We start from the raw sequence: 11,372 nt of genomic DNA, 5'->3' as shown, positions 1-11,372 counted from the left end.
CAGTCTTTGAACTGTTCTAGATGTAGAACTCGGACATTTGGGCCATCTGTTCCTACCAGAGATTTCTCAGGGGGTCTTCCTTGGTCAAACCTGATTTTTTTTAAAGCAGATTGAATCCACAGTCCCTCATTTCCTGTGGAAACAAAAGCAAAACATTTTTTTAAAGTAACATATCTTTTGACTTAAATTTTAAAGTCAAAGCATTTTCTATATATATATGTATATGTATATATAGAAAATGCTTTGATATATTGGATTAATTCAGCAGCATTTATAATCAAATGTCTTTTAGCTGCTTTTGCTCCTTCCTCAGCCATCAAACAATTTAAAGACAACACAATAACATACAGTATCCAGACTCTCTGTGTATTTTTCATCTTTACATGACTTTATTTTAACTTCTATTTCTTTTATTTTCAATTTTAATTTTTGGCTTTTTGAGACAGGGTTTCTCTGTGTATCTTCAGCTGTCCTGGAACTCACTTTGTAGACCAGGATGTCCTTGAAATCACAGAGATCCCCCTGCCTCTTCCTCCCACATGTTGGGATTAAAGGTATGGCCACCACACCCAAGAACTCTCTTTTTTCCTTTTTTCTTTTAAGGGACTTTATCTTTTTTTTCTTCCCAAGGGTACACATATTTTTAAACACACAGTAAACTGTTAAGAGGTTTTCTTCATCTTTGTATCTATCTTTACTGTATATTGCTCTTTTCTGACTACATGAGTCTTTAATTTGCTAAGAAATATAGCTAGGATTAAAGCCGAGGCTTTGACAGTTTCATCCAGCCCTTTCCTTAGCTTTTTTCTGACAATCTAGCCTCATGGTAGAGGTACTGGCCAGAGCCATGTTTACTGATACAACTCTATAGTGTTTCAAGGATCCGGCCACCACCAAAAAGTATGTAGTCAGGTTTCATCAGCACCAATTAAGCATTTCATGGCAAAACCTCTTAAAAGAGCTGCAAGGTTTTGCAGCTAAATCTGAGCCAGGAAGCCTTTCTTAAATGAGAGTGCTTGCCTCTAGCAAGCAGAGCCCACCTGAGAAAGTGCTTCTATCAAGAAGCTGTGCTTAACTTGGGCATGGTAACTTAAAGGCTATTGGCTGTAGGAATTTCTACAGCACCTCCCCTGTTTGTTTAAATAAGAAATTTCTAAGCCTAATACAAAATTATATACAATAATAACAAATATCAGGTATAAAGATTAGCATTATAACCAGCATAAACAATATCAAGCAAGAAACATGTGATAAATGTTTCAATAATAATCCTACCCTAAGGAGTTTAAGTCTTGTATTATAAATAACTTGGCCAACTCATGAAAGGAAAGAAACTACAACTATCTAATCTTTAACCCCATCGAAGACCTGAGAAGGGAAATAAAATTACTTGAGTAAGCAGGAAGTGAAATCAAGCAACTTCCAAAATGTGCAACAAATGACAGAGACAACTGGCTACCTGAGCAATCACCCAAAGTCTCATTTGCAACGTTGGAGCAACCAACTTTGGCTAAGGCCTAGAGTAACTGACAGACCATTTTCAGAGGCAGAAAAAATTTCAAAACCATCTTATCCTGTCTTAACAATATTTGACAGTCTTTTTTCTCTTATCCTGCTTGTCCTGTCTGGACATCATGCATTTTGTCGGTGGTCAGTCAATGCATGAGCAGTTCCTTGCCCAAAGGCCATTTTTGCCAAGAAGAAAACAAACTCCAAGTGGAGTGTCATCAGCGTTCAACATTCTCTCGGGAATAGATCAGTGCTACTAGGAGCAATCGTATCTCATGTCAATAGAATTCTAACTTATTTAAATGCCATATTCTACAGTTCTTTTAAGTGGTTGAAGATTACCTATCTATTCAGAATACAATCTCTATGTATCTAAAGAACTTGATTAGGCTAACTATAAGTACGACAAACATAGATGACTATTGGCCTATAATTCTTAATACCTATATATCTTAAAGACTAAGACTTCATATAAGAATATTAAACAATCTTTAAACAACTGTGCAACAAACGAGGACAATGACCTCAAAATGTAAACAATGTATACGTATCTTGATCAGAGGTAGAAATGTATTTTGAAATATGATAAATATATCCTAAAACTGTATCAATACATAGAGTATTAAGCAGAGATAGAAGCATGCATGCATACAATATGAGAAAATAACTTTGCCTAGGTATACAAATATTGTAGACAAAAATAGGAACATATTCAATATATAAGATTCTATACCAATGTAAAGTGCCTATAAATAATAGCTTACAAGTATTCACTCAATTACTCACTATTATTATTAGTGTAAGTGCACACTAATCTATTATCCCATCCAATTTCTGTTTTATTATTTTTTTCAAGGAGATCCCTGAGCTAACATAATTTCCCCCCAACACTCAACCCTATAACAATTATAATCAACCCCTAAATGATGTCCCTAACCTTGAGTAGAAACTTTGTTGGGAAAGGGGATGTTGTCTTCTAGAATTACTTCCAGCTGTCATGGGGGCTCTTTCTATGGGATCCTGTGAAAGTAAAATGATGGTTAAGTTTCAAAATTACTGTTTGGTATAATTGCAAATAGTCTCTGAGTATTCGGTATGATTTTTCTGAGGTTCCTATTTGGAGTTCTGGCCAAAACGTTGTAAAAAAGTGCACCATTTCAGCTAACCAAGTTGGAACCATCTTGAGCAGTTGGTACCCAAAACAGGTCTTATAGTAGTGCTATCAGCATCATGACATCATATCAACCAGGTGGAGTTGTTGTTATGGGGCCCCATCTTTTTCCTGGAAACTGCAAAGATTACTGCAGGAAAATTTATTGTTCATTGTGGAAAACTTAAACATTATTTATACAGATGTATATTCAATGAAAGGTATGATAGAGACTAAAATAGGTATGAAGAAAAGTAAAATTATTTTCTAATTTTTTATCTTTCTGTCCTATACCATGTATATGTATGTGTAGAGATCATAGGTCATCATTTATTATCTTCCTCAATAACTCTCTGCGCATATAGATAGATAGATAGATAGATAGATAGATAGATAGATAGATAGATAGATAGATAGATAGAGATAGATATAGATATAGGGACTGTGAGTGAATCCAGAACTCTCTGTTTTGTTTTGTTTAGACTGCTGGGCAGTGTGCTGTGAAGATCCTCCTATCTTCCAAAACTGGCATGTGCTATTATATCTGGATTTTTATATGGGTGATGGGACTATGAAATCAAGCCCGCCTACTTGCAAGGCAACTAAGCCATACCTCCTCAGCTTCTCATTAATGACCTATTATCAGATAAAGCATTTTGATTGCTTTTGTATCTAGTTGAAGTGTAAGATTCTGATCAATTTGATTAGGGCCTTTTCTTCATGGGAGGTGTATGCTTAACTCTACCTTGAAAGAAAACGTGCTGCATAACCCCCTGCAGCTCTTGATGAGACTTAAATTCCCTTCAGAAAATATTTTTTGACCAATCAGTATATTCTGAGAATCTCCACATGTATGGAAGCATTTGATTGGTAGTATTTTATGAAGAGAAAAATCTCAGACTTTCCATGAAAGAGATAAAAAATTTTATATGTGCATGGGGTTGTGCATGCATGTATGTATGTTTACATGAGGTAAGGAAATGTACCTAAAACTATACCCAATGTTACAAGTGATGTCAACTGTAATGAGTCTCAGATTTTCCCAGGTTCACCCAAAACCCTCTTTAGGGACTTCAGAACCAAGTATTTCTCTTTTTACTCATCAGTCATGGTCACAACTGTACATTAGTTAGAAGGATTATTTATATGAACTTCCAAATAGTACTTTGGCTCCTTGATTATGAGACAGCCCTACCAAAAAGACGTATCAGGGGTTATTGAGTGACAGCTGTGTACTGAGAACTATGTGGAGCTGATATCTCAAAGAGGAGCATGCAACCCCTGCAGGGGAGAGTTTCTGTAGAAGAAATGGGGTTGATGCTGGACTAGGTTTTTAATGCTGTGTATACATTCACTCTAAGAACCAAGGCGGAGTATTTAAGTGAGTAGAATAACTTGTGCGAACATATATCAACATGATCATGAAACTGCATAAATCAGTATGGAGTTAAGCTTCTGTATTGATAAAAGAAAACAAAGCAAAACCATCAAAGGTCAAAGAAATTGTCATGAAAGGAAAAAGATTCCAGGAGGCAACTGTGTAAGAGAGTGATGGACGCAGGGTGGCTGGAAAGAAAACCAATATTGCAGAGAAGCAAAAGACAAGCCGAGGTGAAAATTGTTCCTAAAGAGTTTAATGAAACTGGTTGGGACCAGTAACTTCCAGTATCTTGAGGATGAAATGTGTTACTTGAATCTGGAATAGCCTAGTTTACTGTGACTTTACATAAAAGAACTTAGGTGGGATTGTGTGGGCAAAAGACAGCATACAACAAGTTAAGGAAAGAACAGGAATTGCTAATGTAGAGACGGTACATGTAGATCCCTCACTAAGCTGTTTGCTGCTTTGGGAGGAAAGAAAGAAGAGAGGGGGCATGCACTGTAGAAAAAGGGCCTTGAGATTTCCCCCGAGGCTCTTTCCTATAGCTCTGAGTGACACTCCTGGGTTTGCGTTTTGCTCAAGGTTTATACATATGTGCATCTGTGCACACACTGGCACAGAAAGCACTACTTTCAAAAGGGATAGAATATTCATTCTCCAGATTACCATGTCTTCAACACATCTTTAGCCTGACTCAGGTCAGTGTCTACTACCACAAAAGCCCCTGTATCTTCATTGGGTGTGAATGAAGAGATCTAGATAGTATTGTGTGCATAGAATGTGCTCAGGAAAGGGGTAGATAGAAGTAGGGTGATACCAGTCAGGAAAAACAAAGGGGGTGGGGCAGTATTTAGAGGAGATGTGTTTTTATAAAGCTTTACCTTTGCACCCAAACAACATTTTAAGTATTAAATAAATGATTTTAGTACAATAATTAAAACTATCAAGCATGGTGTATAAATCATAAATAAATCTAACGAAGTTGCAAGTGAACAATACCCTCACTGAGGAGGAACAAACACTTTGTTTAAAAACATGGGAAAATAACATTTTGGTAGAATTCTGTGACAAACACTCCTGTACAAAATGGGACCCCAATAGTGAGTTTGTTTCTCATCAGAGTACTGGCTACAGATTCTGTGGCTACTTCACATGTATACTAAGGTTGAATAAACAGAATGTAAACAAGAAAAGACAGGGTTTGTGCTGTTAGGAAAAGAAGTTACAAACAAGGCAAGAGCCACTACTAAACTGCAACTGTGCTATTAGACAGAAAGCTGGGTGTTGGCCATCTTCATCTCAATCTTTGTATGACGTTCCTTGGGTATATCTTTTCATGTCTCTCTTTGATAAAGAAAATATAGAAATAAATGATGTATTGTTATACAGCTTTCACATAAGTATCAATTTCTAACTCTTTACTGAATCTAGCAGCAGTTAATGCACCTATCCAAAAAAAAAAATCTCAACATCCAGATCCATACTCTTAGATATCATATCTGATACAAGAACTAGGATTCACTGGGGAATTAGTTGATTCTAGGGATAGGGCATGATAAACAGAAGATAGAAACAAAAGTAAATGTGGAGATTCCTATAATTGCAGAAAGTTAAGGAAGTAGGAAGTGATTTACAAACAGAAACTGCACAATGGCCACAGGATCCAATCAAACACCCCCAATGCAAAACTAACTCAGCCACAGGACAAAGATAGGGAACCACAACCTATAGAAAAACCCTTCTTGAGGCCACATATATATAAACAACTGAAAAAAGAAGTAAGTGGGGGAAGGGGATAGACTTTCAAAATAATTGCCAGTTTATAGAAGAAATCAACGATATTTGAACTCACTGTTATACACACAGTACAGTAATGACTGTCACAAATAGGACCTGCCCATAAATGTTGGGTAGCAGGTGAGAGTTAAAGGAGCAACAGGACATTGGTATCGCAGAGTTCTTCAAAATAAATTTCAAAATAGATCTTTATAATATAAAAAGCTAGCACACACTACATTATTTACTTGGGCAACGTTAATACCACTGATCAACAGCATGAATTCCCCTAATAGTGGTGTGATGTTGAGGTCATAGCAACCCTGTCGATCTGTGGCAGTCTTTCCAAACTGAATAACTGTAGGCTAACAATCAGAAACTGCCAAGGTGTTTCACAGTGCAGACCAATGTTTATATAGTGTCGAGGTTTTGAAAGATAAGAAAGTGTTAAAGGTCTGTCACAAGACTGAAGGATGCTGAAGCCACCCGGGAATTAGAACAGGTTCTGGCTGAATTCTGAAACAGAAAAAAATGGACAGTAAGAGGAAACTCTGTGAAAGTTAGTAAAGCTTTGTGGAGGTTCAGCCTGGACACATTTTGCCCATTCCAGGGTAGAAGTGTGAGGATTAGAATTATTAAGCAAAAGGAACAGAGAAATGAGAGAAATAAAAGACAGAAACACCAAGAGGGAAATTCAGTAAATAGTGCAATAGCCCATGTTTATTTTCCATCTTATATACTAGACTCCAAAAAGGGGAGGGGTAGGCAAAAGACTTCATTAACATGATTAACATGATAAACATGATATAAGGAATAGATCAAGTATCCTGCAGGCAGCCAGTGCCTGGAACCTCTTGCCAATTTTCTTGAAGGAGCAGAAAAAGGCTTGAATTCCCTGACCTTTGATCAAGGTGGAGAAGATCCACCTCTATACTCAAAATATAATAAATACCATAGCCTAGGTCAGGATCTCTTATTTGTAGCTACACCTGTTGTCAACAACTTTGATAGAGCAAGAATAAGTTCAAACTCTCTGACCTCCAGCTAGGGTGGAACAAACTCACCTCTGTGGGCCCCGGTAAAGCCTGTATTTTATAGGATCATCAGGGGCCAATGAAAAAATTCTGAGTTTGATGTTTGCAAATTGGTTTTAAAAAACAGCGAATATTAGCAGAAGTTAGATAAATTGCACCCAAACCCTGCATAATTTTTCCACAGGTTGAAAATCATGCCAAACCTCAAAAACTTGATGAGGAAAAACAAGCAAAGCTGGATAGCTTCTGGGGACTGTTTTTGTCAGTCTGGATAAACTGCCATGGTTGCCTGTCATCCCCTGGTTGGAAGTGACTTTAAGTCATGAGGCATAGGCATGGTTTGCAGCCCTAGAGATGATGTAACAAATACACTGTTGCATGCTACGCTGGCTTCAATTGTTTAGCTCATATGCTTGCTTGGTTTGTTGGGAAGGAGAAATTTTCTCTCTACTTTATAGTCATTGAGATACTCAGTAAAAATACGGGGGCCTGACAATGTCTTAATGGGTTATTTACTGGTCTAATGTAGGGTTCCAAAAAGATAAATTCAATAGCTGCACAGCTCATGCTAAGCATGGGCCGATTCCTGAGTTTAATAAGAACTAAAATACCTTACATTAGCCATTATTGGAAAATGGCACTGCTCCCACACACAATTATTAATTCATATAAACTGTAAATAAACAACAGTTTTGAAAGTCAAGATTAGGCATTCAAAATTTAGACAAGTTCACTTATGTGCCAATCAATTTTTATTAAATATACTACCCTAGTCTGTGTACACTTCCAATACTAGCATTAGGGATTCTGAGGCAGGAGGATCATGAGTTTTACAGCAAGTTCTTGTCTCCTAAAAAAGGTGCTAAATTATTTCATTGTGAAACTACATTGCTAAGTTATATATTAGAATTAGTCCAAGGTATCATTTTGGTTAGAAAATAGAAAACACAAAAAATTGTAAAAGCCCCAGAGACAAAAAAAAAACATATCTTAACCATGTGTATTGCATTTAAAATATATCATTGCTACAAAAATTCTTAATTTGACTTAGAAATGCAAGAAAGAAAACTTGAAAATTTTTGTCCAAAACAGTCTGGTATACCATTTTCCTGGCTTCTGCAGTTTTTATTTGTTCTTTTTTTCTACATAATAGCACTAATAAAGGGAATTCTTCTCAAGTCCTGCCCACCATCCTTTACAGAAGCTTAACTATGGGTACTGATGCCAATCCCATGCGAAAGTACTCCAGGAAAACCCTGATAGACACGAAAAAAAAAACATTTTTAAAACAACCCAAATAATAAAATTCTAGTGAGTGACTACGCTTGTGGCATGTTACTTTAGAACATGTATGATCTAAAGTAAAAGAAAAGTCACATTAAAATATGCTGTGCTATCCGGTTTAATCAGACTTCTGGAGGTTTGAGAATGAGTGAGTGTGTGAATGCAATCCCTCAGTTCCCTTTTTCTTTGCAATGAGTATTCCTAGTCCTAAAATCATGGGCATGGTATTGTGAACATGAGAGCAGGCCATCCGAATACTAACAGTGATGGAGATGACTTTAGTGCCCTGCTTTCTACGGGGGTGTGGGGAGGCAGGTGTAGCTACAGGCTTAATGAGGAATCAGAAGATTCACACTTAAGCGCTTCCTGCTATCAATAATAGAGCCACTACACTAGCCCTAGAATCCAGAAAAGCTGACAGCGGCACCTCACCTTGCAAAAAACTAATTAGAATCTTCAAACACGTTCATGCAGCTCGGTCCATTGAATTCTTGTGACAACCTTGCCAGGTAGGCAAAGAGGCTCAGCATAAGTCTGGACACAAGCTCAGGTGTGTTTCAAATTCACCTATGGACTATTTTACTCTGCTCAAGTTCCATTGAGAACCAAGGTATGATTCTGTTGATTCATTTGCTCCTTATTGAGCAAGACCATGACTCTCAAACTGAAGCAGGAGCTCTGGGCTTTGGGTACCAGAGCAGGAGGGCGCTACCGGAAAACTTGCTGTCTTTTGCTACGGCACCAAGGGCTATTTTTAGATGTTTTCCTCTGGTTAATTGTCTCACCCTCCTTGGGGAATCTCGATGGGTAAAAATCCCAGATGAGACAATTTTCTTACTAATTCCCACAGAGACGGGAAAGAGGAAGGCCATGGCTGTTTGTTGTCTTGGGGCCTCAGAACCATCTTGGTGATGGCAGAGAAGGGAGTTTAGCAAGATCTTCAAGGACCTTGAAGCCCATAGAGCTCTGTCCAAGTTTATGACCAGGACTTGGTGGGAGACTACAGAGGGAGCCATGGAACTATGCTAAATGGCCTAGTCTGTAGCTGGTTTCTGAAAGGAGCCGAGAGCATGGAACCAGCAGGCACAGAAGGCTCCAAAGGTCCTTCCACATGCTCTGACTTTTCTTCTACTGCCTTTGAAAGGAAAAGGGACATTCTGGGGAACTTGATTTCAGCTTTTGGGGAGCACATTAAGATCAGTGGCAGTTCCTTAGCCCGGAGGAGGTAAAGAGAGAGGAAGTGACTACAATCATTTAGTCTTCCTTCCTTCCTGGAAAAACAAGTCAAGTAGAGTTAGATGCCCTGGAGACAGTGGACAGAAAGAGTTCAAGATGTTTCTGACTCAGGGTCAGAGACAAACTTCTAACAGGTTTAGCACAATGAATTGCCTGGAGGAGCCACTGAATTTCTGGTCACCTGGATTGTGCAGATAATAGTATGCAAATTGGCCTTCACTGGGAAGGAGGCAGCTAACACGGTAATACTTAAACCAGCCCATTCTTAAGCCACGACAAGGGGTACACAAGCTACCTGGTCACTAACGATGAACTATGAAAACCCAGAAGTACCAAAAAATTAGTGTTGAAGATCACACAACAAAGAGAAACTTGAATTCAGGCTTAGTCACCGGCATCGGTGTTCTCTAAGACAGCTGTCCTTGAAGGAACACATAGAAGTCCCATGAACTTCACTATTTGAGTGTTTTGCATCCCATTTCCAAAAGTACATTGATAAACTCTGGAAAGTGAGGGGCCAGACGCAAAGCAGCTGTTGTTGAGAACCATGAGCCCTTTAACACCAAGCAGATCCTTCTAGGATAACTGAGCACTCTGGCAGGAGCAGAGGTACCAGAATACTCGCTGGTTCTGCCTGATTCTACTTCACGTGCCTCTCCTTTTCCAACTCTGGTGTTCTGGTCAGGCTCGTCTTCCCATTTGCGCCCATGCTAAACATGTCCAGGAGCCTGGAAGAGACTAGCAGAAGCTGCCAACCCTCTCCCCGCATTTCACACCCTTTTCCCAGTCCAGATTTATGGAGAGGTGCCCAAGGTGGCAAAAGACTTACCCAAGGTCACAGCCCTAGCCAGGAAATCCAAGAGTCCGGGTCCCCACATCAGCACCCAGCGACTGCCTGGGCTCACTTTCTCACCGCCCGCGCCCGAAGCTCTCTCCATGCCACACCCCGCTTCCCTGTCCCCCGCCCCCCAGTCCCCCGAGTCGCTTCTGACGCTCGGCGGCCTCCCGGGTGCAGTCCTTCCTGCGGGCGCTCCCTTCCGCCGGATTCCCACGCCGCGCGCCACGCCCCCAGCCACCCGCAGCGGGGACCCCAAGGCAGCGGAGCCCCAGGTCGCGGGACCCGAAGGAGGCGCGACCCGCGGCGACGGTGACGTCCTCCGCGCCGTGGCGCCCGCGCTCCCGCCTGCAGTGGGGCCGCCCTCCCGAAAGTCCCAAAGTGTCGCGCGGAGCCCGCCGAGGCGTGGCCGAGTCCGGGGGCCCCCGGGAGGGCCGCCCCCGGCGGATCCCCAGCCCGGCGAACGAGTGGCGAGGCTCCGGGACGTATCATGGGCTCGGGACCCCGGCGCCCCGCACAGGCCACCGCCGGGTTGCAGGAGTAGCGGAGGTGGGCGGGGAGCCGGCCGACCCCGCGCGCGTCTCTCCATGAAGATTCTTGCGCTTTCTCTGAAGAAAGGAGTGCATATGCTGCAGTGCCTCTGTGGAAGGAGCCTGAGGTCCAGCGACAGCCCTAGCGGTGAGCCGTCGTCCCCTCCCCGGCTGCCCTCCGCGGGAGCCCTGCACCCAGAGGGCCCGCGGCTTGCGCGCGCGTGTGTGCGCGTGTGCGCGTGTGTGTGAGTGTGTGTAGCCCTCAAGTCACCCGCGCCGTCGCCCCGCACCCGAGACAGAGCCTGCGGGTCCGGGACGCGGGGAGCGGGAGGGACCGACCGGCTCCCACACTTCCTCGCGCCTCACTGCTCCTTGTGACTTGCTAGGGCGGCCTGGGACTTACGGTTGTTCAGGGTCTCTTCGGAGAAGTTGCTGGTGCATTCGGCCGCAGAGGGGACTTTAAACAGGTGGCTGGCAGACAGGTATCTTATTTTTCTTGCTTTGTCTGAAAGTGGACTTTTGGCGGTGGTTAGGTGGATTACCTTTTCCGCGGAGATGGAGCGACTTCTGTCCTTGTTGCCAAAGCAGGAGGATTTCGGGTAGCCTGGGGCTTAGCCAATCTACTCCCTTAAAGAAA

At 41.5% G+C, this 11,372-nt stretch overlaps 1 protein-coding gene across 2 annotated transcripts in view; it reads left to right on the top strand.

The window, feature by feature from the left end:
* Fgf12 (fibroblast growth factor 12) overlaps positions 1-11,372 on the top strand; it is a 543,179-nt gene that overhangs the window by 173,879 nt on the left and 357,928 nt on the right. The window contains exon 1 of one of the 2 annotated variants that reach the window (XM_005344784.3): positions 10,585-10,883. The exons of the other annotated variant lie outside the window; for it this stretch is intronic. Within the exon in view, the coding sequence (XP_005344841.1) occupies positions 10,793-10,883 (91 nt within the window). The 5' untranslated portion in view covers positions 10,585-10,792. Of the gene's footprint in view, positions 1-10,584; positions 10,884-11,372 lie in introns of those variants that run through there. 2 annotated transcript variants of the gene reach the window in all.

Source organism: Microtus ochrogaster, chromosome 2, assembly GCF_000317375.1.
Source record: "Microtus ochrogaster isolate Prairie Vole_2 chromosome 2, MicOch1.0, whole genome shotgun sequence".
Lineage (NCBI taxonomy): Eukaryota > Metazoa > Chordata > Mammalia > Rodentia > Cricetidae > Microtus > Microtus ochrogaster.
The sequence above is the reverse complement of the archived record's forward strand: the minus strand, read 5'-3'. Positions and strand labels throughout refer to the sequence as shown.